The sequence below is a fragment of the Penicillium brevicompactum genome (genome assembly GCF_028827555.1).
Source record: "Penicillium brevicompactum strain IBT 35665 chromosome Unknown utg000005l_segment0_segment0, whole genome shotgun sequence".
Taxonomy (NCBI): Eukaryota; Fungi; Ascomycota; class Eurotiomycetes; order Eurotiales; family Aspergillaceae; genus Penicillium; species Penicillium brevicompactum.
The window spans coordinates 4,702,082-4,729,264 of record NW_026623208.1 but is presented as its reverse complement, the minus strand read 5'-3'; the positions used below and the strand labels follow the sequence as shown (position 1 = coordinate 4,729,264).

At 49.7% G+C, this 27,183-nt stretch overlaps 11 protein-coding genes across 11 annotated transcripts; 5 read left to right on the top strand and 6 right to left on the bottom strand.

Annotated features, from left to right (window-relative positions):
* Window positions 1–229: 229 nt before the first annotated feature.
* N7506_007657 (CoA-binding protein) lies at window positions 230–740 on the top strand (the record flags this gene model as incomplete). Its single annotated transcript, XM_056956950.1, has 2 exons — window positions 230–314; window positions 361–740. The coding sequence occupies 2 exons, from the start codon at window positions 230–232 to the stop codon at window positions 738–740; spliced, it is 465 nt and encodes a 154-aa protein (XP_056811284.1).
* A 200-nt stretch (window positions 741–940) lies between these two features.
* N7506_007656 (uncharacterized protein) lies at window positions 941–1,939 on the top strand (the record flags this gene model as incomplete). Its single annotated transcript, XM_056956949.1, has 1 exon — window positions 941–1,939. One exon carries the CDS (start codon window positions 941–943, stop codon window positions 1,937–1,939), a length of 999 nt encoding a protein of 332 aa, XP_056811283.1.
* A 477-nt stretch (window positions 1,940–2,416) lies between these two features.
* Window positions 2,417–4,187, bottom strand: N7506_007655 (uncharacterized protein; the record flags this gene model as incomplete). Its single annotated transcript, XM_056956948.1, has 7 exons — window positions 2,417–2,701; window positions 2,754–2,969; window positions 3,022–3,147; window positions 3,208–3,591; window positions 3,651–3,728; window positions 3,796–3,888; window positions 3,957–4,187. 7 exons carry the CDS (start codon window positions 4,185–4,187, stop codon window positions 2,417–2,419), a joined length of 1,413 nt encoding a protein of 470 aa, XP_056811282.1.
* A 1,451-nt stretch (window positions 4,188–5,638) lies between these two features.
* N7506_007654 (uncharacterized protein) lies at window positions 5,639–6,967 on the bottom strand (the record flags this gene model as incomplete). Its single annotated transcript, XM_056956947.1, has 2 exons — window positions 5,639–6,651; window positions 6,709–6,967. 2 exons carry the CDS (start codon window positions 6,965–6,967, stop codon window positions 5,639–5,641), a joined length of 1,272 nt encoding a protein of 423 aa, XP_056811281.1.
* A 528-nt stretch (window positions 6,968–7,495) lies between these two features.
* Window positions 7,496–14,829, top strand: GbpA (the record flags this gene model as incomplete). The annotated part of the gene is made up of 7 exons (XM_056956946.1): window positions 7,496–8,344; window positions 8,383–8,965; window positions 9,026–10,459; window positions 10,515–10,851; window positions 10,951–12,608; window positions 12,661–13,431; window positions 13,499–14,829. 7 exons carry the CDS (start codon window positions 7,496–7,498, stop codon window positions 14,827–14,829), a joined length of 6,963 nt encoding a protein of 2,320 aa, XP_056811280.1.
* A 270-nt stretch (window positions 14,830–15,099) lies between these two features.
* On the bottom strand, window positions 15,100–16,322 carry N7506_007652 (nucleoside-diphosphate-sugar epimerase; the record flags this gene model as incomplete). The annotated part of the gene is made up of 4 exons (XM_056956945.1): window positions 15,100–15,599; window positions 15,658–15,972; window positions 16,034–16,239; window positions 16,306–16,322. 4 exons carry the CDS (start codon window positions 16,320–16,322, stop codon window positions 15,100–15,102), a joined length of 1,038 nt encoding a protein of 345 aa, XP_056811279.1.
* Window positions 16,323–16,979: 657 nt separating this feature from the next.
* Window positions 16,980–18,315, bottom strand: N7506_007651 (uncharacterized protein; the record flags this gene model as incomplete). Its single annotated transcript, XM_056956944.1, has 4 exons — window positions 16,980–17,394; window positions 17,457–17,830; window positions 17,920–18,039; window positions 18,133–18,315. 4 exons carry the CDS (start codon window positions 18,313–18,315, stop codon window positions 16,980–16,982), a joined length of 1,092 nt encoding a protein of 363 aa, XP_056811278.1.
* A 3,785-nt stretch (window positions 18,316–22,100) lies between these two features.
* Window positions 22,101–23,204, bottom strand: N7506_007650 (ketoreductase; the record flags this gene model as incomplete). Its single annotated transcript, XM_056956943.1, has 2 exons — window positions 22,101–22,964; window positions 23,031–23,204. 2 exons carry the CDS (start codon window positions 23,202–23,204, stop codon window positions 22,101–22,103), a joined length of 1,038 nt encoding a protein of 345 aa, XP_056811277.1.
* A 174-nt stretch (window positions 23,205–23,378) lies between these two features.
* Window positions 23,379–23,862, top strand: N7506_007649 (Erg28 family protein; the record flags this gene model as incomplete). The annotated part of the gene is made up of 2 exons (XM_056956942.1): window positions 23,379–23,441; window positions 23,518–23,862. 2 exons carry the CDS (start codon window positions 23,379–23,381, stop codon window positions 23,860–23,862), a joined length of 408 nt encoding a protein of 135 aa, XP_056811276.1.
* Window positions 23,863–24,125: 263 nt separating this feature from the next.
* N7506_007648 (UDP-glucose:hexose-1-phosphate uridylyltransferase) lies at window positions 24,126–25,372 on the bottom strand (the record flags this gene model as incomplete). Its single annotated transcript, XM_056956941.1, has 3 exons — window positions 24,126–24,988; window positions 25,037–25,221; window positions 25,275–25,372. The coding sequence occupies 3 exons, from the start codon at window positions 25,370–25,372 to the stop codon at window positions 24,126–24,128; spliced, it is 1,146 nt and encodes a 381-aa protein (XP_056811275.1).
* Window positions 25,373–26,051: 679 nt separating this feature from the next.
* N7506_007647 (uncharacterized protein) lies at window positions 26,052–27,100 on the top strand (the record flags this gene model as incomplete). The annotated part of the gene is made up of 4 exons (XM_056956940.1): window positions 26,052–26,078; window positions 26,124–26,516; window positions 26,545–26,944; window positions 26,991–27,100. The coding sequence occupies 4 exons, from the start codon at window positions 26,052–26,054 to the stop codon at window positions 27,098–27,100; spliced, it is 930 nt and encodes a 309-aa protein (XP_056811274.1).
* Between the last annotated feature and the right edge of the window lie 83 nt (window positions 27,101–27,183).

Below are 27,183 nucleotides of genomic sequence, written 5' to 3'. Positions count from 1 at the left end.
AAGAAGTGGAATTAATTGGGGAGGTCGCCGGACGTCCGAATGTCGGAGGTGGGAGATTTGCGAAAGAAGGGAGATCAGTCGTCATCGGCCGCAGCCGAGGTTTGCGATTTTCTGGAGTTCCCCAGATCTCAGCAAACGTGGTAGTTTGTCCCTACTCACTTCTCTTTACTTCTTTGCTTCTTCAATTTGAACTTCCCTTACTACTCCGCACATCAAAGATACTTAAGTTATGGCGGCAGTTAAGCGCTTCTTCAGCTCCCCCCGCTTTGCGGTGGCGGGCGCCAGCAATGACGTTCACAAGTTTGGATACAAAAGTAGGATATGCCCCAGCTATCAACTACCGACACTAACCCGGGACAGTCCTCGCCTGGTATCATCAGCACTCGTTGCCGGTGACACCGCTCAACCCCCGCGCAGCGCAGATCAACCTGCCCTCGCGTGCTTACGATACGGTCCCCTCCCCGGCGGGTTTGCCTTCGCCCAAGCAGACTTCCCTGTCGGTGGTGACTCCGCCAGCTGTCACACTTCAAGTCCTGCAAGAAGCGCACTCTGTGGGAATTCCCGCCGTCTGGTTGCAGCCAGGAACCTTCGACGATGCCGTGTTGGAGTATGCTCACGGTCACTTCGAGGCGGTGATGGCGGGAGATGGAGGACAGGGCGGCGAGGGATGGTGTGTGTTGGTCGATGGCGATGAGGGACTTGAGGCAGCTGGAGTGCAATGGACCAGTCAGCGATTGTAGGATAATTTTCAATCTTGCAAGGATCGTAGGGTTTGTATGAAGTTAGGGGGTTGTTTCGGAAATAAAGACGCTTACGCGCGATACCAGCCACTTCCTTTTCTTTGCTCTTGTTTTTTTCTACTCCTTGCACCTCAACCCTTTTTGGGAGAGTTTTCTGCTTTTCCTCTAATCTCCGTCCTATTTTGTCTATTTCATCCAATATGCATGCCATTTTCAAGGCCACCCCGGCGAAACTCGACCTCTCAAATGCATCGCAACTGTTCCAGGTGCCCACGGCCTCCGAATCGCTTTACTCTCTTTCAGTAACTCGCAAGCGACCACGACGAAACACCGAGAAGTTCTCATCTCATTTTGAAGATTTTAATCCCATGATCCCCGGCTTCCGTTCCATGAGCGGAGGTAACGAATTTACCTCTTCCGAGCTGGACTACCGTCCCAACCGATACCGCGAATCATTCCTACCACCCTCCTTCGACACCGACGACGAAAATCCAGACGAAAGTGGCAGTCGTAAACGCAGCCGTCGGGACTCATGCATCGTATCTCCCAGCGCTGAAGGTCCCACTCTCTCAACCCCCACAGGATGGGGCCGATCGGTGATTAAGGCCGTGGGGAAGGTCCTGGATCTATGCTGGGCGGGAGCATTCCGCGGCTTTTATGCTGGAGGTGGACAGGGCTACGAGATGCCCGCTGCATCACCGACTCACGAATCGACCTGGCAGTCACCCACTATCCCCTCCAGCGAGAAAGATACCTACTCCAACACATTCTGCTCGACTCCCGTACCGGGCCAGTACCCCGATGATGACATCGACCGAACCTGGGTCGTAGTTCCCGAAACTTCAGAACAGTTTGTTGGAAGTGATCTTCCTAGCCCATCGCTGCGATCACGACGAGCCTTCCAGGCCTCGAGTCCCCGTCGCCGACCTGCCGTCATGCCCCGGCTTGCCAAGAAGTCAGCTTACTCTGGCTCTCGCTCACCGACAAAGAGTCAGGACCTGCCCTCACCGCGCCTCAAAGATGTCCCAGCGTTTTCAGATATGCACAAGCAAGCTGCGAAGATGCGCCGCAAAGAGCGAGAGGAGGATGCCAGTATCCAACGCTTGAACAAACAGTTGCAAGCGATGATCCGGGAAGGCAAGGAAGCCTTAGGAACGACGGTGGAAGTTGATGATTATGACATGTATGACTCCGACTAGTTGTTTGGTCTAGGAGCTTTTTTTCCGCCTGGACTGTTTGGTCCGGGCTTGGTTTGTTGCGCGTAATGACCTGATACCCCAAGGGCGCTCTTTTACTGGGAGGTCCGACCCGGAACAACACTCCGGCTTTACCTGATTCCACGACTTACGATTGTTGATGTCTTTTCTTCTTGTCTTTCATTTGCCTGTGAACAACATCTGCCAGCGTTGTTCATTTGTTCTATTACGAAGCGATTGTATCCTGCGGGTTTCTTTGTCCATCCACAAAATTGTCTGTTCTTTTATGTGTGCACGATCTCGTCTTCAATTTCGGGTCTAAGTAAGGATGGCGTTCAACGTCGTTTCAAAGCAACAATTCACAACTAAGCAACAAATACAACTTCTTGAACCAACCAGTCTTCCCTGCCGCTTCATCAAAGTGTCATAACAGTCTGTCCGCCCAAAGGAAATATACGTATTACTGAACATGTGCGTCCCTTATGAAGAGGCAGAGGGTGCGGGTTTCTTTGCGGTTTCCTCTTGCTCAGCGGCAAGACCAGGTCCAGAGTGGGGGCCGGCACCGGAAGCAGGGTCAGGTGGGCCAGACTGGCTACCGTCGCCGACCTGCTTGGGGGAGCTCTCACCAGGCTTCTTCTCAGGAGCTCCGGGGGTGAGTACGTGGCTCAGCTTTCCGAGGGCGCCACCAGAGAACAAAACATCAGTGAGGGTAGAGCCCTGGATAGGAGCCTCACGAGCCTCAATCGCCGCGGTGTCACGACGAGCCTTTGGTGATTTGTTAGCTGCTGATCTCTTCAACATATCGGCTTCGACTTACGGGGAACAGTCCAACGCCGTGCTGGGCGTTACCCTTAATGGAGCCAAGGCCCTCAGGGCCCATCAGGTTAGCAAGGAGGTTGTTTGAGTCCTTGGCATCCTTCTCCTTCTTGTCCTTAGTACCGTTGGGGTTCTGGTTAATGGGGTTTCCATTTTCGTCCTCGAAAGTGGTCGAATCTGGGGTGAAGCCACGCTTGGCGTGGGACTTGGTCTCAGGCTGCATACCACGTTAGTGACCGTAGATTTCCGTATTGTATAATAGTACTTACACCACCGCTGGTGAGAGACTGCAAGATACCGAAGATGCCCTGGGAGTGGCCAGGCGCCGCACGGGTGGTGACCTGCTTGGCGGGAGCATCAGTCTGTTTGTGGCCAGACTTCTCCTGGTCCTTGCTCTTTTGTTATATTAGCTTGGTTTTGAATTGTTCTGGCTGTGTTTGGATTCAGTGACGCACCTTTCCAAAGAGCTCGCCCACGATCGGCAAGCTGCTCAACTGGCTCAAGTCACGCTTGCTGTTTTGGCCAAAGTTTTGGAGGAAGTTTTGGAGGTCGTTTTGACCTTCGTTCTGGCCATCATTCTGACCATCGTTTTGACCCTCGTTTTGACCATTGTTCTGGCCTTCGTTCTGACCGTCGTTCTGACCGTCGTTTTGGCCTTCATTCTGACCTTCGTTTTGGCCAGCATTCTGGCCTTCGTTTTGTCCCTCATTTTGGCCACCATTCTGACCCTCATTCTGACCTTCGTTTTGGCCAGCATTTTGGCCCTCGTTCTGGTGGTAGTTCTGGTTGATGCTTCGACGAGAAGCAGTCAGGCCATTGTCACCTCCAGAGTGTTGGTGCTACCTCTTGTCAGCATACAACTTTCCAAATAATCTCGGAGTTCATCAATATTACTCACCTCGCCAAATACACCACCGACAATTGGCAGGCTGCTCAAGCCACCACCACCGAGCCCTCGGCGTTGGCTTTCATGCTTCTGTTTTCCGTGACCAGTCAGCGTTTCGCCCCGTCATTTGTGGTACATGAGAGTGGATAACACATACTTTTCCTAGGAGGCTTCCGACGATTGGGATCTCCTCGATGAGGTTCTTGTGCTCTGCATTCTTATCAGAGGTGTCGCGCTTGGCGTCGTGCTTCTATACAACGCATGTTGAGTCAGTATGGTTCCTTGCTTCAGACTTGGTCAAGTCGAGGAGTATCGTACGTTTCCAAGCATCTTTCCAATGATAGGGATCTCCTCGATGAGGTTCTTGTGCTGATTTCCAGTCTTCTTGGTGTCACGCATACCAAGAGTATGGGTGAGTTGCTGCACAGCACCTCCAAGCGCGCTATCGGCGCCGGCGCCAACGAGGTTCCCACTGCCATCCGGGTTGGGGATGGGAGCAGCCAAGCTAACCGCCGCGAAGAGCGTCAATGCGTACGTAGTCTTAACCATGATGTCAACTGGTGAGACAATTAACGAGAGGATGACGTTGAACGAAAGGAAGTGTCGTCGAGCGACAGAGGTGATTGTCCAAAATAAAACGAAAAGCAAGGCGGACTTCAAAGACGACCCGGAATGCCAGAGTATCTAAAGGATTCCCATATTCCTTAAAGACGTCCATAACAGATCTCCTTGGTGACATTCTGTCATAACTGGGATGAAGGGGTGTTGGCCAGTCACGACCCCCGTCTGCCTGTGCGGCGATATAAACATCCCTGTTGGAGAATGCCGATGGCTCTTCTGGCTCCCCTGACAGGCCCTGGCAGGGTGGATTATGTTTTCTCCTTCCGCCAGGAATGCCTAGAAGCTTGATCGTACGCGATTTCCTCGTCGATCATGGTTGTGCCTCCCTGTTGCGCAAGGGGTAATCCTCGAGACTCTGCAGGGTTTCAGAGGCAAAATGGTCTAATTTATCACCACGGGCCTTTATCTCCGAGGAGAAATTGCTCTGAGATATGGATGGACTGCCTGCCCTCCTGTGAAGGGGCCATCCTCTGTGTATCACGCTGGCATCTATCGCACATTCTTGTATTCAAGGGAAGCGAAGCTTAGCGCAACTTTTTCCTCGAGGCTCGTTCGCTTCAGATCCTCAGAAGTCATCCTCAAACAAGCTCTGATCTTGTACTTTGGTTGGCGTAAATCATGGTCTTGAAGTAGCACCCGGAGATCCACCACAACACGGACCCGTGGACTACTGGAACCTGCATTGCATTTCCTCAGAATACATTCATTGGTTTAAATTTTCACATAGGCGGCCAATTGGCCTAGTGGTAAGGCATCCGTTTCCGGTGCGGGAGATCGTAGGTTCGAATCCTGCATTGGTCGTTCTTTTTGCTTCGTTTTGCCAGTCAGACTGGCTCGTCGCTTGCCCCTTTTTGTTCCCTTCAAGAACAGCTCATTTCCTGTCAGGGAATGAAGAGTAACTAAATAGATTGACCAATTGAGTGTGGTGGCGGACCTTGAGACTTATGATCGGAAGCAAACAAAGAAAGGCGGGAGGGAGCACCCGTCCGAGATGTGCCCTGGTTGGTATCAATCAATTCATGGATCAACCCAACGAACGTACTTCCTTTACAAATGAACTAAAAGGTTGGTTGCCTTTGATATGCCCAGTCGGGTATAGATGAAATCTAATGTCTAGTTGGATAGAGATAAGCTTTTTATAGATTACTGGAAATATTTAACACCGGTGACAGCTCCTGGAATCTCCTTCCCCCGAGATATATCCCGAGTCGGAAGCATGGGAACTCGGGGGGCCATGGACCGCCCACGGGTATGAGGCTGCTAACCTTTAAGTAAAATAAATTGCATGCCTCCATGGATTGCTTTCAATTCAAGTAGTTACTAAGAGCCAAAATTTCAAGGTTGAACATTGGAATTGGACCCGAAACCCTCAGAGCTGCCTAGACATCCCAATGGCTCATGAGAGACGAAGGTAATACACTATTGGCCACCCCTGCCTGCTCTCGTAGATTTAGAACGTTTGTACCCTCCTCATGCTCAATCTCAATCCTGCCGTTTACCGCACTCCGGGCAAAGGCGACTACCATCTGCAGCAAGCCGGCAAATTTGATCAACGCTGGTTTTTCAGCTTCCTCCCACTTTTTCAAGTCCTCCCGCACATCTTGAACCCGAACGTCATTAAACGTACCACGAACATGATACGCGACAATGAAGTTCGGAACTTGCTTGATCCACAAGCGAGCTATCTCGTCTTTGAGGATGTCAACATCAATCTTCTTGGCAGATCGAGTCTTCAAGTCGAAGATCCCATCCTGTGGAATGTGGCGCCCTTTCTTCAAGACTTCAATCTTTTGATTTTCGACATCCGAGCTTGCAGTAGCTGGCTTAGAACCTGAGACAGTCGTCCCCTGCATAGATGACAAGAGATCTTCCACTGTGTCGCCTGCATAACTGGTTGGATCTCCCTCAGTCTTCAAGTCCTCGGGGACCAGATTGGGTAGGTATCCATCAGCCCCAAAGCGCACCAAGCAGCTCATCCCGGCGAGGTTGTAACTGATCACACGCTGATGCGACCAGCATCCCTGCACACTCTTACTCCACGTTGTGTAGGCCTCCGGGAAGGAATGACCATACCCATATACATTGGGGATTTTCTCAGTGGGCGAGTTATGTCTCCTGACGAAGAAGACAGTGTTCCCGACCACTTCAACCAGCATGCGGAAAGATGTGTCCTCATGGCGTGCGAAGCGAAGCAAACCACCCAACGTACTGCCACATGCAATGATGTCCACATCCTTCAGAGAGAAGTCCGGGTTGTCAGATAGTATTGCTTGTATCATCGGCTCAAGTGGATAAGAAGGGTGTCGTGCAGCGTTGTAGTCCCGATAATATTCACCTGAGTCCTGCTGAAGTTGAGTGGGCTTTGAAAGAGGCCTCCACATGGGTGGTTCACCTAGGTACATGAAAGTCAGCAGCCATCAAGTATGGTACTGTTGAGCATTGTTCTTACCAGGGACTATGATCTGCTGGCTTCCCTCACCAAGCCAGTTGTAAGAAGCCAAGTATCTTGTCTCCGTAATTTGAGCCAGATCGGGCTCTTGGTCTTCTTGGTCTTCTTGGTCTTCAAGATCTGCATGCTGGATAGTTGCAAGAATTTCACCGAGTGGTGGAGCCGGCGCTTGAGGCACAACCGGTCTCTGAACCCCTCTACTCCATCTCTCCCTTCCAGTTCCGCGGTATGAACGAAAATTCCTGGTCGGATCTCCCATATTGATATTAACTGACAGAAGAGTAGCTGGAAAAAAGGAGATGGGAAACAGAAGGCAGACAAAAGGTATTGACGGGCAGTGGTCTCGATGGGCAGCGGACTGCCCTATTTATTGGGTACCCTCTTAATCACAGGTAAAAATTGGACAGTGAATTAATCTCCAGTGATGCTTCTTATCCTTGTCACTATGCCATCGCCTCGTTGCTTTCGTTGGCTCAGACCGGCGTTTGCCTGGAGTTAGCGCTGGGGCGCAGGTGCCGTGCAGGTGGCACATGTACCAATGTTGGCACACTACGCCAGCTAGACCAACGAACGACAAATCGGATAGCAAATGTAAATCTGCATGTTGGTTTTACCCGTCATCCTTTACTGTTTGCCTCATTTCAGCTCCCTGCCTTGCGAGGCAGATTCCAAGAGCTACAGCTCAGCTCCCCCGAGCCTTCCTCAGATACAAGAATCTACTGCATTCAAGCACATTTATCGCTCAACCCTTCTCTCATTATTTTCCTTGTTCTTCAAAGCTCTCAATATGTCTACAAAGATTCGATCGGAGCGGCTAGCTAAATTTCTTGGGGATGTTCTCCATGGAAAGCAAGAAGTCCAAGATTCCACCAACTTCAAACGACTGGTTCAAGCCATCCTGGAGCAAAACAACCCTTTTGCACTAGTTGAAAAGCTTATCGCAAACCAAACCGCTATGAAATCTCTTCGAAATGGGTTGAGATTCAACATCACTCCAGCCTTCATCAACGAGTTTTCTGCGAAACTCATTCTTTTCTTGAACGATCCACAAGTCAAGCTTCTTGGAAATGGCTTGATTTTTGAACAGATTCTCTTGATCATACTGGAGCCACGAACTCTCTGGAACTCATTCGTGGAGGCCTTTCTTACAGGAAAACTGGATGAGAATGCAACTCTTGCTCTATGCTGGTTGACCACAGAGCTGCTGTCATTGCCAACTTCACTTAGAGTGGACATCAGAGCAGATGCCCAGGCTATTGTTGACCAACAATCACTTTTCTCATCGCCTCTTGTTCGGCTACGGAACACAGGGCACAAGATAAAGTATCTCCTGGAAATGAAATCTTCCACAACTGCTCTCGTCTCCTCTGAAAGCACAGCCGGCGGTCGCCATGATAACGACTTTGCTGACTTCCGATTGACGGCTATTCTACCCACTGCAGATGAGATGGGCTGTACGGAGAAGCCTTTCTATCGTGGAGTGGACGAGATAGCAGAGCTATCCGGTAGCCAGCGCATCGCCGGCCACATTGACAACCAGTTTCGTCTCTTGAGGGAGGACATGCTGTCAGTTCTTCGTGATGACTTCCAAATTGCCAATGGCAAAAAAGTGGTCGGCGATCAGCTCTTCGCCTGGGTGGGCTTTCTCTGTCCTGTATCTGCTGCGTTTCCAAGGACGAAAAACACCTGCGCTCGTGCACTATAGGTGTGACCCCAAAGACAGGTCTCAACAGACTACATAACCTTTCCAAAGACGACAAAAAGGCTTTTTTAAAGAAAGAAGTGCAGTTCGTCAAACACCAGGCATTTGGATGCCTGATCCGAGGCACCGAGATTGTGGCTTTTGCAACTATCGAAAGGGATATTGACGCATTGGCTTCAAGTCCACCCGTTGTGATGCTACGCATTGCCGGAGAGGAGGCACTGAAGAAATCCCTTCTTGCTCTAAAACTGCATAACGACATCGATTTTCTGGTGGTCAACACACCTATTTTTGCTTATGAGCCGATATTGAAGTGTCTACAAGAAAGGATGGACTTTCCACTCACAGAAGAGTTGTTTCTCTACGAGAAAAATCAGCCGCCGAGGAACTCGGATTTGGCCCCTTGGAACCTGATCAATGAGCTTGGAGAGAATTATAGACGCAACGTCCAGAACCTCCTCCGGACTTCCCAGCCTGTCACATTGGACCCTTCGCAGCTCGAGTCTTTGCTAGCGGGGTTGACTCAAAGAGTCAGCTTGATCCAAGGCCCACCAGGTATTCAAGTTCAACATTGACATGACTTTTCCGTTCCCAAACTAATCATTCAAACTTCAGGTACCGGAAAGTCTTTCATAGGCGCCCTCCTTTCGAAGGCCCTCTTTGACCACACCAAGGACAAGATCTTGGTCATGTGTTATACCAACCATGCTTTGGATCAATTTTTGGAAGACTTGCTGGATATTGGAATTAAGTCCTCTGCCATTGTTCGACTGGGATCTAAGTCATCAACCAGAACCCTTCCATTAAGCCTGAAGATGCAGCAAAGGAGCCGCGCAAGATCTAATGAAACATGGAACACCATAAGAGCCCTAGAGGCCGACGGAAAAACCCACAAAGATGGACTGGATATATCATTTCGAGCGTACCAGCAGCTTTCGGCTGATACCACGTCAATGCTGGATTATCTCGAGTTTGAGGAGCCGGAGTACTTCGAAGCTCTGAGTGTCCCCGAAGACGAGAGTGGAATGAAAACGGCTGGCAAGTCTGGAAGAGCAGTTGGCAAGGGCTATCTGTTCGACAGGTGGGCCCAGGGAAAAAATCCGAAGCATTTTTTGGATACTCTCCCTGAGCATTGTCGATCCATATGGGCAATGGAGCAGGATCTCCGAAAGAAGAAAGTTGAACTCTGGGCGCGGGCTTTGATGAACGAACAAGCCACATCTTTGAGTACCGAGATCGGGTTGTTCAACAAGTGCGAGAGAAAATTGAGTGCCATTCTGTCTGAAAAGACGAGGGATATTCTGAAAGGAAAGCGAATCATCGGCTGCACAACCACAGCTGCCGCAATGTATTCAGACGACCTTCGGCACGCATCTCCCGGAATTGTCCTTCTCGAAGAGGCAGGTGAAATCTTGGAGTCTCATGTCCTCACGGCAATTGCTCCTGAGACCAAGCATTTGATCATGATTGGAGACCATCTCCAACTCAAGCCCAAAATCAACAACTATGCCCTGAGTGCAGAAAAGGGCGATGGTTATGATCTCAATGTATCTCTTTTTGAAAGACTCATACATGCTGGCTATCCCCACACAACACTGCTCAAGCAACATCGAATGTGTCCTGAGATTTCCAGCCTCGTGCGTAATCTGACGTACCCTGGGTTGGAAAACGACGAGAAAACAAAGAACCGCCCCATGCCAAGAGGACTATGCGACCGGGTGATATTTTTCAACCATGCAAGTCTCGAAGCAAGCTTCAAGGATGTTTCTGATCGACGAGACGAGGGTTCAAAGCAGTCCAAGCAAAATCCATTTGAGGCAGAGGTTGTCTTGAAAATTGTCAAATACCTTGGGCAGCAAGGGTATGGGACTGATAAATTGGTCATTCTCACGCCCTATCTTGGTCAACTCTCGCTCTTGAGGGACACACTGAGCAAACAGAATGATCCAGTGCTCAACGATCTTGATTCCTATGATCTCGTACAGGCTGGGCTCCTATCACAGGCCAGTGCCAACCATTCAAAAAGACAGATAAAGCTGTCTACCATTGGTAAGCAGTGAAGACGACGATTAACGGCAATGAAAAGTCTAACAATTGCCACCAGATAACTATCAAGGAGAAGAGAGCGAGATTGTCATAGCTTCACTTACTCGCAGCAATACTGTCGGCGACATAGGCTTCATGGCAGCACCCGAAAGATTGAACGTGCTGCTTTCTCGCGCTCGAAATGTGTTAATATTGGTAGGCAACTCGGAAACGTTCGTCTCCAGTCGCAAGGGACAAAAGTGTTGGAAGCCCCTGATCGATCAGCTCAAAGCTGATGGACATTTGTATGACGGATTACCTGTCAAATGCGAGCAGCATCCACAAAAGACTGCCATCCTTCAAAGGCCAGAGGATTTTGACCGGGAAGTCCCAGATGGAGGCTGCTCAGAGCCTTGGTAAGTGCTTGCCTTTCTCTCACATCTTACCTAGAATGGGGGATGTATTCCACCGGGCCCTGTAGCTCAATTTTGGACCTATATTGACCTCTCGAACAGTGGAGCCAAGCTCAAATGTGGAGTTCACGAATGCAAATCCAGGTGTCATCAGATACAGGACCACTCCAAAATGGTTTGCACGAAGATTGTGAAGATCAAATGCCAGCGCAATCATTCATCGTCACTCCGTTGCGGCCTGACTCAAACTGCGTGTCGATTCTGCCTTCAAGAAGATAAGATCAAGGAGCGTAAGCGCGAGCGGGATGCTACGTTGGAGGCAGAGCGTCAAAAAAAGCAAGCTTCATACGCCCAGCAGCTTGCAGAAGCTCAAGACGAAGCTGCTCATTTGAGACGTTTGAATCGCGACAAATTCGACGATGCGCAGCGAGCAAAGGTTCTTGAACAACACGAAAAAGAGATTGAGGAGCTCAAGAGAGGCCCGGTGCAAGAGACGCATACACCGAAAAAAATCATTGACAGAGAAGGTTCCTCATCTCCTACCCCCCTCGGAGAAGATCTTGAGACGCCTCCTGAAAATGAGGTTCGACGCGCTGAACCTCAGACTCAAGCTCCGATCATTCTACAAAAAATGCCCACTCAAAAGTCCTCACAAGCTAAAGACGATTGGGACCACCAAAAAACCTTCTTTCTGGCCCAGAGTCTGGAAATTGACCAGTTGATGGACATGGTGGGACTGGAGTCTGTGAAGGCAAAATTCCTCGCCATCAAGTCAAAAGTCGACACCTCAATTCGACAAGGCGTGGATCTAAGTCGCGAGCGATTTGGCTCTGTACTGGTCGGAAATCCTGGAACCGGCAAGACGACCGTCGCCCGTCTCTATGCCAAGTTTTTGGCTGCTGTTGGGGTCATTCCAGGACAGATGTTTACTGAGACGACTGGTTCTAGACTTGCAAATGACGGCATTTCCGGATTCCAAAAGATCATTGACGCTACTCTCCAAGATGGAGGAGGTGCTATTTTTATCGACGAGGCCTACCAGCTCGTAAATGGTAACAGCTTTGGCGGTGGCGTTCTTGATTTTTTGTTGGCCGAAGTCGAGAATCAGACAGGGATGATTGTGTTCATCCTTGCTGGATATGAACGCCCCATGGAGAAATTCTTCAGTCACAATGAAGGACTTCCTAGTCGTTTCCCACATCAGTTAAAGTTTGAAGACTTTGACGACACCGAATTGATGGAAATCATGAAGAGTGGGATTGAAAGGACCTACAAGAAACAAATGAAAGTTGATGATGGGCTTGGAGGACTCTACTGCCGTGTGTTAGCCCGGCGAATTGGACGCGGGCGCGGTCGTGAAGGGTTCGCAAATGCAAGAGCCGTGGAGAATGCCATGTCACGAGTTTCCGAGCGGCAGTCTGAAAGGCTTAGACAGCAAAGACGACAAGGAGTGTTGCCGATTGACGATTTCTTCTTCGACAGAAAGGATTTGATTGGGCTTGATCCGTCACAAGCTTTGAAATCATCCAAGGCATGGGACAAGCTACAAGGAATGATCGGATTGCGTGAAGTGAAAAAGACAGTCGAAGCCCTTGTGGATACGATGAGGTATAATTTCCAACGCGAGCTCAATGAACAGCCTCTGGTTGAGTACAGCCTCAACAAAGTCTTTCTTGGAAATCCAGGAACAGGCAAGACCTCGATTGCAAAGATCTATGGCCAGGTACTTGTGGATATTGGATTCTTGTCCAATGGCGAAGGTATGCAAAGAAATCCCGTGGATAGTTTCCCATCAACTAACATCTGCAATAGTGGTGGTAAAGAATCCGTCCGACTTTGTTGGCAGCGTGATAGGAGAGTCCGAGAAAACCACAAAAGGTATTCTTGCGGCTACATTGGGAAAGGTTCTGGTCATCGATGAAGCATACGGTCTCTTTTCCGGTGGCACTTCTGACGGCACAGGGGCTAGAAGCGACCCGTACAGAACTGCTGTGGTAGACACGATTGTTGCAGAGGTACAAAGCACGCCTGGAGACGATCGATGTGTTCTTCTCTTGGGCTATAAAGACCAGATGGAGCAAATGTTCCAAAATGTCAACCCTGGCCTCACCCGTCGCTTCCCCATTGACCAAGCCTTCCTCTTTGAGGACTTCACGGAGCAAGAGTTGGACCTAATCCTTGATCTGAAGTTAAAGGAACAGGGATATAGTGTCACTGATCGTGCTCGACGTGTGTGCTCGGAGATGCTCGAGCGCTCTCGAGCCCGACCTCATTTTGGAAATGCGGGTGAGATTGACATTCTGCTGAACACAGCCAAACTGCGCCATCAGAAGCGACTTTCCTCGAATAAATCTGCTAGGGCTCCGAGGGATGCGATTCTCGACGCCATCGACTTTGACGAGAACTTCGATCGCGCAGATAACAATGAGACAAGCATTTCCAAGATGTTTGAAGGAGTGGTAGGGTGTGAAAGCATTGTTTCCAAGCTGCAAGGCTACCAAAAGATGGTCAAAGATCTCAGGAAGTTGGACATGGATCCTCGCGAACAGTTGCCCTTCAACTTTGTCTTTCGTGGACCACCGGGTAAGCAAAAAAATATTTCATGCAGCAACCCACTGTGGCTTATTTGCTGATATTGTGTTTTGAACAGGAACTGGAAAGACCAGTACAGCCAGAAAGATGGGACAGGTTTACTATGATATGGGACTGCTCGCCTCAAACGAGGTGATCGAGAGCTCTGCAACAGACTTGGTGGGTCAATATGTTGGGCAAACTGGCCCAAAGACCCAGAAAGTTCTGGAACGTGGCCTTGGGAAAGTCCTTTTCATCGACGAAGCATACCGTCTTGCTGAGGGACATTTCGCCAAAGAAGCTATGGATGAGCTTGTGGACTGCATCACAAAGCCCAAATTCTTTCGAAGAATGATCATCATTCTGGCCGGCTATGACGCCGATATCAATCGGCTTATGGCAATCAACGCTGGTCTGACCAGTCGCTTCCCAGAATCGCTTCAATTTGAATCCCTTTCTTCAGGGAACTGCATCCGATTGCTCGATGAGCAGCTGTCGAACGTCAAACGTGACCTCTCACTCAAATCAAAGGTGGACTTTGACATAACCTGCGTGCAAAGACCCGATCCCGACTTCAAGAAAGAGATGACTGAAAGATTTTACCTTCTGGCTCAGACTGCAAGCTGGGCCAATGCCCGAGATGTTGAGACCCTAGCAAAGGGTATCTTCCAAAAGGTCCTCGCATCGAGTCATATCTCAAGTGGGAAGAAGCTACTTTTGAGCAAAGAGATCGTGATTGAAGAACTGAGTGCTATGATCAATGAGCGGTGTAACCGTGGAACTGGTCTGACCCAAATCCAGTCAGCCGCCGTCAGTCATGAACAAACTCTGCCTGCTCGCACGAAAGTCATGGAACAGCCTCCGGCTCAGTCAGACAGTCAAAAGTCCGCACCAGCAGATGTTGAACCGAACACCAAAGCAGACTCGGTGATAGATCCTGGCACAAAACCGCAAGATTCAGGTATCAACCGCGATCTCGGCGTCACGGACGAAGTCTGGGACCAGCTTGAAAGAGACAAGGCTGCAATGAAAATGAGAGAACAAGAGTACGCGAAGGTCAAGGAGGACGATGAGAAGAAGCAGCAAATTTTGATGAAGCTGAAAGAAGAAGAGGAGAGAGCGGAGAAGGAAGCCGAAGAAGCCAGGCAAAGAGCAGACGAGGAATCAAGGAAACGCCACGAGCAAGCGCGTTTGGAGCATGAGCTGGAGCGCAGAAAACAAGAGGCTGTCGCCAGGGAAATCAAAGCACGACGCAAGGCATTTGAGGAGGCTCGGCGAAAAGAGCAAGCTAATCAAGCCAAGCTAAGATCCATGGGTGTTTGTGTGATGGGATATAAGTGGATCAAATCAAGTGGTGGATATCGGTGTGCGGGTGGCAGCCACTGGGTCTCGGATGCTCAGCTTCAATGATCGACAACTGGCAAGAAATCGCATGTGTTGTTTTTGCACGAGGTTGGCACGCGGAACATTCTTCGGCATTTGGACAGGTGGCGGGTGTGCCATTTACACTGGAAGGTATTTGGGTGGAATGGAGTAATGTGAATATAATCTCCGATCTAGCGTCCTGTAGTGACAGGGAGATAGAATGTAAGGCCCTTATCAGAAATGATGTTATTCAGTGCTATCATTGATCAGTACTAGCACGCTCTAAGCTGTAGGGTCATGGAAGAAGCAATCCATTTATGAGCCCCGCTTCAAATCATTATACTCTCCATCTACAATTTGTGAGAGCTCCTCCTCAAGGGCCTTGCCCACGGGCTGCCATTGGAGAAGAGATCGAGCTCTGCTTGCCCGGCATCGCATGTTGTTCCCCCAACTTGTGGCCTCGAATCCCGCCAGTTTGAATGCGGATACCCTGTCAAGGAACACTTTGGTGGGAGTGGATTGCAAAAAGCCCTTCTTGAGAGCCACTTCTGCGATAGTGTCGGCCACTTCACCCCAGCAGTGCTCCCCTTCTTCAGCGAGGTAATATGCCTCCGAGCCCCAGAGGAGCTCCTCATCTCGCCGCTGCAAGGCAGATTCAAACAACCGAATAAATAAGGCTGTCACACTGTGCACATGAACGTTGGAGCCAATTGCCTCACCAGTCCCGATCTTTGGAATCTTGTTCTGCGCAAGAATGAACTTGGCCATCTCATATATTTGCCTGCTGCGTTGAGAACAAGGACCTCGACCTCTCCCTGCAATCTATGTTAGAACAAATCTTGTGCTTCCAGTTCACACAACGTCGGAAGATACCATAAACTGTCGTCGGAGATATGATTGCCACTTTCAAGATATCAGCGGCCGAAGCGCCTGAATTGAAGACAGTCTTGTCAACATCCCGATGCATTGCATGATCTGGGAACGAGACGATTTTCTGAATGTCTTTCACATCGTCCCAAACGACCTCACTCCTCTGGCCGTATGTCTTGTCCTCATCATCGAAAGATGAGAAAATACCAGCTCCACTCGTATGCAGCCAGTAGACCGGCTTATCGGGTGAATGCCCCTCTATAGCTCCTTTGGCAATAGCCTGCGCAGCAGGAAGATGGTCCGCCGCTTCGGCAGTGTCTGGAGGCTCATGATCGCATCAGTAATCTTATCTCAAGCGTAAAATCACAGACATTCTTACGTATGATAATGTCCGCGTTGCTCGATTCACGTCTGATCAATTCAAAATCATCGAGACCTCCGGGGACGATTATAGCCGATGGATAAGCTGCCGATATTTGCTTTTGACTTTGCTCACTCCGCACCAGCAATCGGTAAGTGTGATCAGGATGTTTTGCAACCAATCCCGCGAGGATATCCCCGCCGATGTAGCCACTGGCACCTGTACTGTGAAGATTGTCAGTACGCGAGAGATCATTCCCTGCAGTATCGACGCTGCAATGACAGCCCTACATAAACACGGTTTGCATTGTGTGAATGTGTTGAATCTATCTTAAAAGGGTGTAAGTATAGTGCGGGGATGGCTTCGCAAGACGAGGGGCCCCGGGACCCCCCAGGTTGGTTTCTAATCAAGACCCCCACGCACCCGTGCACACCCGGGGAATCCATGACCCCCAGATACCATCAAGCAGAAGCCCTGGAGGGTATGTAGATTTACTCAGCACCAATTTATTAAATGAATGTGCCGAGTCGTCTTACACAAGGCAGCCAAAGATTTCCATACAGATGAAAAAATTGGCAGAAGCATCAAGGTATGTTATCTGACGCTATCCCCAATGAACCATCCATGGATAGAGTGGACCTGATAGTAAACAGGGCAAAAAAACGACCAATGCAGGATTCGAACCTACGATCTCCCGCACCGGAAACGGATGCCTTACCACTAGGCCAATTGGCCAACCAGAAAGTTGGATGAATATTCAAAAATTTGCTGATGATGTATTATAAGCAACTACTTTTATGTCCTAAAACAAACACATTGTTTTCCTAGCATAATCCCTAAATTTATCTCACTGATATCAAGTATATGTATGTATTAAGATGACAAGGATGCAGAATAATAAGATAGATCAACTTTAGGTTCCAGACCTGAAGCATAACATTAATAAATCTCAAAGTAACCATACTCAAAACCGCCGCACAGATGATCTGTCGGGCCTTGTCGAGCCGCGCGACGAATGAATCTCCCAGTCAGAGGTTATGCGAATATGTCCGGGGGCAAGATATCCTGCCTTGGCCATGACATGTGGATGGACAGTGACAAGAGGCATTTCAGGTTCCTCTAGCCGCATGCCCGTAAGGGCTCTAGAGTCCCAATGCCGCGAGCCTGGATCTGGGCTGAAAGTTTGAGTCGACGGTGTAAGAGATGGGCGACCAGACACGGTTTGAATGGCTGGAGATATAATTGGAAGGCATGCAGTGATGATACCCAATATAGGCACAATACATGTCAGGGTTGACTTGCTGACTGCGAAGTGTGTTGAGTTTGCTGATTCGGATTTAAACTCTAGTTTCGTGCGGACTGCAAGGATGACGATAACTCTAGTCCAGTGGTTAGCGAATCCTTTACCGGAGCTGAAACATGGATATTTGGAGTCACTTACACTAGCCCTAGAGCTTGTGTTCCCACCAGCCCGAACTTCCTGGGTGTTGATAATGGTTTGTTCCATGTGAAAGGAACTGCAAGGGCTAAAATAAAGAAGTTCAAAATTATCTCAGTTGCGTGGATGCCAGTATGTAACATCTCACGGTCACCGCAGTGGCCGTCGACGTTCTCGTGCCATATCTTCTTCGGTGGATCGCATGTGAACACGGTCGCAAAGAATCCGGCGATAGAAAGCGCTAGACATAGACCTGCGACAATATACGAAAGTATATTGATAGTGCGCTGGCCGAAGTTACGGACGTAGTAGTCGAGAATCGACAGCTGGGTCAAGCAGACCACCGCAATCCATAGGAGGTCACCCGCGTACGTGACCTGATAAACGTCAGTATTTTCGGACACTTTGAATGTAGTGTTGAACTGTTGAATGAAAATGAAGGAAACGATGTCGGTAAGTAACCTACCGCGAGGAATTTCACCACAACCTCATTGCCTCCGATATGAACTATCTCAGTGGGACGCAAGCCCATACCACATAGCACAACCAGAATGATTTCCACCACATAACGACCGATCATCAAGAACTAAAGTGCATACAATCAGTCCTTACAGTCTGGTTAGATTGGTTGTGGGGACTCTGAATGAGTGTGATTGTATTGTTTTCTCGCAAGACTTACCGTTGCGCCAAGGATCAAACAATCATTTACTTGAAGCGAAAGCCATTGTAATCTCCGGGACCACAATCTTAAAGCAACCGCGATCAAACAGACATTCATGAAAATAGTCTGAACAGCAATATCGGCTTTTCCCAAGGTGTTGTGACCCAGGGAGTGAACGAGTGTACCAGATGCAGGCGACATGAGGAGTCTATACAAAGACCATCGCAAGAATATAGGAGAGAAATAAGTGAAGTTGAATTCCTAAGACAATCATAAATGCAAAAGCTGAGACAGACAATACGAGGACTCTCGGATCGCTGCAGGGCGGGGGCTACGAACCAAAGACCAATACCTAACGTGGATTATAACGTTGACATCTACAAATAGTAAGATCACACCGTAACGAGCAAGGATCCCCCGGATACAAGAGCTCTGCCACACTGGCAAAACATGGCAAATTTTTAAGCTTTTGGTCTAGTTTGTTACCTTTGTAGATTGTTCTGCGAGCTGTTTTCGAAATCTATGAAATTCTACCGAAGCAATATTAAATATTGAACATTGAGCCTTCATAGTCTACCTAGATGTGGTAGTTACGCATGCGAGTACGCGGCAAACATTCCATTGTGCGGATTTCTCGAAACTGCTATCCTGATTAATCTCTTACGCCCGCGTTTCATACCTGGAAACTAACACAGCCAGCGCATCATAGCTTCTCCACTTCCCGTGCGGGTCGATCTACACCGTCTGTTTTTTGGTGTTTCCGTAGAATCTCACAGGCACGTTTTGGTGTTCGGACATCTCTTGGCGTCTTGGTGCCAGTTTCTAGATTGTTCTAATTGTGCTTTTTAGGTGCTCAGATCGCCTGTTCTGTTATTTCAACTTGTCGACAATACGGGACCCACCGGAAACACTGTGGACGGGTAGATATTACCATAGTGGACGTGGAGCGCTTCCAGCCCTACGTAAATGGTCTCCAGGTCCATAGGCGGAATATCTTATGCAGTCTATGATAGATCCATAGCCTCCGTATTATGCTTTGATACAACATTTGCCCCCTTGAGTCGCTGGATTACCTCAATGTTGAGGCTCAGACCTCGGGAAAATACCGAGGGGTATTCCCGTAGAGATTCCGATTTTAGGAACCATGGTGTCAGACAGCCAACAAGGTCACGGCGATGAAACAATTAGCACGTAAATAGATACATGTGTATTGGGGCAGACCTTATGAAACAGGCCCGAGCCACTCCTGAGGCCTCGATCCATGGCTCGCACTGGGTCTCGCCGAGTCGTATCTGGGGTTATTGAGTCCCTACGAGTGATGTGCGAATTTTGGTCTTAGTTATGGGGGATCAATATTTGCCGCAAATCTACTCCGTATCCCTTGAGCTTTGAAATGGGGGCTCACGACACTGGGGTCTGCCATTTTTGGGGGCCAAAGACCAAACCATTCGCGAACACAACAGCTTTGCGTCTTGCTGCGTTGCTTCGCATATCTGGGCATGATCTTTCCTTATATCCAATGTCCTTATCGTAAAGAGTGGTGATCGAGCTCATTGAACATCTGGAGGCTATAAGCGTGCTACGTAGTGACGGCAGTCTTCCGTGAACCTTGGAATCCGATACATCTTGGCTAGAGGGGGTGGATTAGGTACGGATCAGCCTGTCGTTCTTCCGACAACCTTGGAACTTGAATGGGCATAAATAGCCTAAAACTTCGTATAAACAAAGTTTAGCTATAAGTTTATCGGTGGATGTCTTCCAAGGTTGTTTTGCCTTCCCACATAGGCAATGTTCACATATCAATTTATTCAGACCCTAGAATCGTGGAAGATGATCTACATCGGGCGTTCCAAGCCCTGGCTGGGGGTTGGTGCAAGCTCAAACACCCAAATAGACTCGACCAAATCCTCCAATAGGTACATTTACTCCTTCACCGGCAGCATCCTGCTCACTTGGTTCTTTCCCCTCAACACGGGCTAAGTCCCACCAGCGTTGACTTAGACGCCCGTAGGTGGGGGTTTTCCCGAGGTCAGCCTGTAGAGATCGACCAACCCCGGGGCCGGAACCCGCGCCTATCGTACACCTTGACAGTAGCAGTGAACCCCTTGAATGAACAGCCCTCGAGTCCGAGAAAATATCAGCCTACATGAAGTGTTGAAGGGCCGCCCCTCCCTGCTGTCCATTGATGCGCTCGTAGTTATTCAAACCGAAAAAATTTCCCTTCATTGTAGGATGACAAAAACTTCTTCTCGAATCGCTAGGTCCACCCCTTCAGTATGGCAGAAGTAACATCTAAGCCCTGGGAATCATGTTGCCAACCAGATCCTTTGTGCGTAAATGTCCCCCTGGGTCTTTTGGCCGGGAAAGAAAACGATAGGGCTGGTGGTTGAAAGCTGACTGCCGCGAGCCTCCATTTCCCAATAAGCAAAATAAGTATTTCAGTTTGTTATTCTTTGCTGCCCCTCAGACAGCCAAGTTAGCAACATGGATTCTTGGTGTAAACAGGTCCAAGCCCACCTCGCACCATCATGGGTCTCAACACGCAGCTGCTCGTCGCCTTCAGTATCTGACAATACGATTTCATGTCAATAGGGATACGGTGGAAAAGTTGAAACATGTTTACTCACCAGATGCAGATCAAATAGAGTCAATTCAGCCGGTGGTGTGTCCAACGTTCATCTGGCCAGTCGACAGATCCAAGATTCCGTTTGAAAAATACCGTCAAAGTATGCTTTTTCTTGATGGAAACTTTGACTTCAACATCTGGAAGAGAAGTGACAGGTACGCCGGATTCTCTGCAGCACCATCCTGAAAAGCTAGACCCAGCTTCAGTGAAGACCTTTTTGAGCCATTCTTTGATATCTTTCTGCGAATACAAAAGTCCAGCACCGAAGGATGGTAGAGCTTCCTCGTGGGAGAAATTGAACTCATATTTGGCGAAAATGAGCAGATGTTGCCTCGATTGCTGACTTTCTGGCACGATGGATGTGTGTAGGTGAGTATCAATAGTAGGATGATTGATGCTGCATATGTGACGCAATGTCGTAGAAGATTCGCGCTTGCGACACACATAAGGTCCGAAGTCAAACTTGTATCCCTGTTGCTCGATGGTGTCTCTCAATATTTGCAGTTTGTCACAGAAGGAGATAGTGAGACATGGACAGAGCTCTACCACGCCAGCATATGGCATGCAAGGACCGTCGCAAAAACATGGGCTTCCCCATAGCCCCCGGCACGATGAACAGCATCCGCTCTGGGGGTCTATAAAGCGTTGTTTAGAGTGTAGGGCCCGACAATAGTGGCAGTATCCCCAATTTTCGTTTTGGAGTCGGTGGAGCAGGTCGATTCTTGGCTCTTTGTTGATGTGGGGGAAAAGAATCGGGTACGTATCACGAGGGAGAAGGTGCGGCTGGGCAAGTTGTAGTTTTTCAACGCGCAGGAATGAGAGGAGGCAGTTGTAGAAGTATTTGCAACTCAGTGAGAAGCAGACTTGATCTTCCTCTGCAAGATTTGGCAGGATCATTAGTATTACCTCTGCAGGGAGTTGCAGGATCTTTGAGGTAGACTCCATGTGGATTAAACGCGAGTGGCGATTTGGAAGACGCGGCGAGGAGGTGAGGTAGATTGAAATGTGGGAAGAGGTACAATTTGTAGACCAGGTAAGTCTGTGGGTGCCCAGTGACGGGACATGGGAGGAGCCTCTGAGTAGCAAATCTTAATGTTTGTCACCTGAGTGGTGTTCCAAGGTTTGCTCCAAAATGTACACCAGTCGTAGTAAATGCGTCTTTCGCATAATGCGGCATGGACACCTGGATTGTTTGAAGCTACTGATACATACTCTCGGTGGTCATAAGCGAAAGCCAGTGGTTCTTGTATTACATGTTCGTATCCATCATGCATTGGAGATCATATATAGAAAACCACCTGAAGAGTGCCATCATAGTAGCACAAGTCTTCAAGTCATTCGTGATGATATAGAGCTGAAATCAAGTGCTCTTCTTGGCGGCCTCACGCTCAGCCTTGCGAAGAGCACGCTTGCGAATACTCTCGTGCATAGACTTGTTCTGTCCGAGAACAAATTTGCCCATGGTCCCAACAACAGAAGTCAGGAACCAAGCCATGATACCATGGCTCCAGTAAGGCGAGGAGCTGTAAGCATACGAGGTGGAACCACCACTGCGGCCAATCTTAGCAAGCACGGAGCGAACGAAAGTGCGAGGGTTAGGAATGGAAGCAGAAGCACGGCGGATCTTGGACATAGCAGAGGTGATCAGGTAAGCCTGGACAAGCTCGACATCGATACCATAGGGAGCAAGTTCACCACCAAGAGCGGTGGACCAGTGCTGCAAGAAAGCCTTGCTGCCGGAGTAAGTGGCCAAGAAGGGTGTAGGAAGCAGACCACCGAAAGAGCCCATGGTCAGAATCAGACCGCGGCGACGCTGCATCATGCCGGGCACAACGAGCTGGGTGACGCGCAGAGTTCCGGTGCAGTTGATTGTCACGATATCGGCCATTTCGGCGGCGGGGGTCTGAGCGAAAGGAACGGGGATCGAGTGGCTAAGACCGACGTTGTTGACAAGAACAGAGACCTCCAGCTCGCTGACAAGCTGGTTGAGGGCCTCGTAGTCGGCATCGGAGTTTTGCGAAAAGTCCATTGCGAGGGTCTTGGTCTGCACTTGGGGGAACTGCTTGGTGATGTCCTCAGAGAGAGTCTCCAGCTTGGAGGCTGTGCGGGAAACGAGAACGATGTTGAACTTCGCCTTGGCCAATTGCAGAGCAAATTCCTTGCCCAGGCCATCGGAGGCACCTGTCACAACAGCCCAGCTACCGGGGGGACCGAACGAGCGGAGCTATTCGAATTGCAGGATTAGTTTCGTCTTCGCAAAAGGATAGTCTCCAGAGATTGAGGTTCATACCGGTTTGCCCGGAAGCACGAACAGGCTGAGCAGCACGCGCACGAACGTCCAGACGTGACAGCCAACTTGCAGCGCACCCGCCGCAAGGAGCAGCAACGCTCCATAGGTCGGCAAGCCCGCAGGAATATGGGCAGGCCATTGAGAGAGGCACTCAGTATACTTCGACAAATCCATGATGAACTGGCAACTTGAAAAGACAAAAGTTGATCGAAGATGGAAAAAAGTTGAGCCAAGGTGAAGCTTGTTGGGGGAGAGATCAGCGCCAAGAATCCCAAACATCGAAACATCCTCGGCCTCTCACAAATCACAAGAAAACCACCTCTTTTCAAACCAACAATTGAGTTCACAATGTCTCAATTTCTGACCTACCTGCCCCAATTCGAGGGTATCCTCCCAAAATGGCTTGTCTTTGTATGTATTGGGCAATCAATTCGACAATCCCAACTACCCCCTGTCAAATCCCCCGGTCTAACGCTCCCCGCCACAGGTCTCCGTTGTCTCCGCCCTTAACAGTCTGCAAGCCTACTGCTCGACCACATACACCTCCCAGCTCTACAGCAATGGCCAGGTCCCCGCTAGCCCACTCTCCGGCCGCGTCTTCGGTACCTGGACTTTCTTGTCCGCTGTCATTCGCATGACCGCCGCCTACAACATTGACAACCCTGTCGCGTACAACCTGGCCATGTGGACCTACGGAATCGCGCTCACACACTTCGTTGGAGAGCTGATTGTCGGCAATGCCTCTCTGAAGGGTCGCTTCTTGAGCCCCTTGATTGTCGCGTCTGCCTCACTTGCTTGGATGATCACCCAGCGCGAGGTTTACCTGGCTTAAGCCTGTTGGGATGAAAAGCTTTGAGTGTTGGTTGAAAATTGACCCTAAGGCTTTTTAACTCACTGCTTTGACGCAGTGAAGGGAAACATCGAAAAGTGAACACCACCTATCTCCTTACCATATACCCACGTCGCAATGTAATCCACCCGGGTGCCTAGATGGTTTTAATAATCCAAAATGATGTATATGCATGTATTTAATATAACGCTACGACTTTGGCTCAAATTTTGTCATACATAACAGGTTTTGTACCTCAGGATTACTTAGGAATCTAGCTTCCTCCTGTAAAGCTCACCCCCGCAAGCACGGAGCTTAGCAGCGGCCTGCTCAGGCGTAATATCACGCTGAGGCTCCGCCATCAGCTCATAACCAACCAAGAACTTGCGGACTGTGGCACTGCGCAGAAGAGGGGGATAGAAGTGCAAATGTAAGTACGAGGCCTCAACCTCCTCGGCGGTGCCATCCAGCGGTGCCTGGTGAATTCCCATACTGTACGGGAAGTGCGTCTCAAAGAGGTTATCATAACGGCGAGTGATCTCCGCAATAGCTTCGGCAAGAAGCATCTTATCGGCATCCGAGAGATCAACCAGGGCCCGCTTGTGAGTGCGACTGACGATCATTGTCTCGAATGGCCATGTTGCCCACCACGGACAGACGACGAGGAACGCCTCGTTTTCGAAAACGACTCGCTCTTGCTTGCGACTTTCTAAAGTCGCGTAGTCTTCCAGCAAGTGGCTACCACCGTGCTGCTGTCGGTACTTGCGCAGCTGCTCCATTTCAGCAGCCGGCTCTTCGGGCAGCGAGCTGGTGGTCCAGACTTGGCCGTGGGGGTGCGGGTTTGAGCATCCCATGGCTGCGCCCTTGTTTTCAAAGATTTGCATATAGCGGTATTGCTCCTTGGGCTTGGCGGTGTTTGTCGTCGGAGGCAGAGTGGTTGCGGGTGCGACCTGGGCGAGTGGAGAGGTGGGAGAAAGATGCGCGGTATAGATCTCCGTCCAGGCGTCGATCACGGGAATGATCTCGCGGGGGCTCAAATCAGCCAGGGTGAGGTTGTGGGCGGACGAAAATGTGAGTACGTAGCATTTGCCGGTGACAGGCTCAGCTTTGAGGAAGCGCGACTCGAGTTCTGCGGGTTGTAAGTATGGTGTATGTGAGGTATTATGTGTGCCCTAACCATCCTCGTTCGAAGGCTCGTAGTGCGCCTGTTCTTCCTTCACGGCACTGTAGTCGTTCACAAACACGAATGTGCTTTCATAATTGGGATTGGTATCGCCCTGCGCGCGCTTGTTCCCGGGGCAAAGGTAGCACTCTGGATCGTGGTTGGGCAGGGTGGTCTTGGAGGCGCTCTCTTGCGCTCCTCTTTAGGGCTTTTAGCTATGGCGTTTGCTAATACTGCGTTTGATTACACTTACTGCCAGGGACGTTTGGTCCGGTGAGGGGAAACCAAGATAGAAGATCCGCGAAGGGGATTGTATCTCCGGTGGGAGATATCGTCAAGAACGTTCTCCATGGCGAATTGAATTCGACGGTAGAGTACCTTGGAGGAATGAGAAAGGGAGGAAATTTTATGCAGCAATGGAGGGCGTTGACTCCGCGGGTTGGACTCCGGTGGGGAGGCGGGGTCCGGAGAATCCAGCAACGTCAGCTAAGCGAGGTCGCCCTAACATACAACTGCAGAGACTACAGATGCTACGCTCATGCCGGAAGAAACCGCATGTATATGAACCACATGTTCCCATTGCCGGGTATACCTCATCTTGGCGCTGTCATTGTCCTCTCGGTGAGCCGTAGAGGTATCGCTCGGGATCCCGCGCTCGGTTTTCTGGGGAAATCCATGCACATCTGGTCCGGGGAGCCCTGTGCGGATCCTAAAGAGGCAGTTAATTACCGCGCAACTGTGGATGTCCGTCAAAGGGCGAATATGATTGTGTCCCACTACCTCGTGTGGGGTGCCAACTGTGGACCGCCGACAAATTGGGAGTTTGATCCCCGCGGATGACGTCAGTCCCTTCTGTCAACAGTCGGTCCTTCTGTTTGGAATGTCCACTACAACTGAACTATACGACAATATACGTGCCTTTTGATTGGCAGGTCTGAGATTCTCTTACATACTATTCCAGCTATCAAGGCTAATTGATTACCCTGGTGTCCCAATTGGGTACCAAAGCCATATCATGAGGAACCCCGCAATGACCCTGGACTCCCTCCCCAACGAGGTAAGTCTGATGGAGGAGGACTGTGGCATAAGCTAAGCTATTCAGGTCTACATCGAGATCTTATCCGACTTCTCCACTCGGGATCTCCTACCTCTCGCTCCTGTGAATCGTCGATTTCATGCGCTAGTTCTACGCATCCTCCATCACCGTCTACTACTCAGCACTCCACTGAAGGAGTACCAATTGCTTCTGGAATGTTTTCACCCTACCTCAAAGCTCACAGAGCCTCATGCATTTTGCAAATACCTCGGTATAAACGGTCTGAGTGAGGATCACGCGTCAGGTACACTCTACGAGGATGCCGATGCAATGCAGCAAAGAGTGACTGCAATGTACTCTCGCTTCCGTCCCCAAGCAAGCAACCAAGATGAACAAGAACGGGTTGCACGGCGGTTTGGAGTTTTGCCAGGTAGGATGTTTCTCTCGGGGGAAGGACTCGTGCGGGCTGACATGATTGGAATTGAAGATAAAAAGAGAGGAAGAAGCGATACGTGAAGTTACCTTAGATGGGTACGAGGACTTTTCTCAACTATGTGTGGTGGCTAGCCTAGTGCAAGTGAGACCTGGGACCTCTTTACTGTTGAGTGCATCGACTATTGAAGATGGGGTTGTTCGTCTGTGGAGGGACTGGTTGTATCGCCAAAGCAGGAAGTGGAAGAAAGTTTCAGATGAAGCTCAAGAGGAGGGACTGGAGGAGACTCAGATCTCGTCTGACTCTGACGATATGCTGTGGGTGGATTTGGCTCGGACTGTGGGGTTGAAGATGCGTGTGCGACCGAAATCTTGGAATCCGTCTTTGCCCGTGCTGATGCACGAGGATGATCGGGATGACGATGCTTGGGTTGGCTACGAAATTGTGTTGGAAGGTGAGTTAACATGTCTATGAGTGTTGGTCTTATGCTGACTGGGAAGAACTGCATATTCGTGCCACTCGTTTACTTTTGGCCCTTGAACGCTCGAAGGAGGAGCAGGAGTATCACCAAAACAATGCTATTGTTATTGGAGCTCCAGCGCCCTCCTAAGGCTCCGCTGGATGATTGGCATTTGGCACTCATCAACAATCATCATCGCACATAGCAAGTTGTACATTCATTAACAGTTCAAA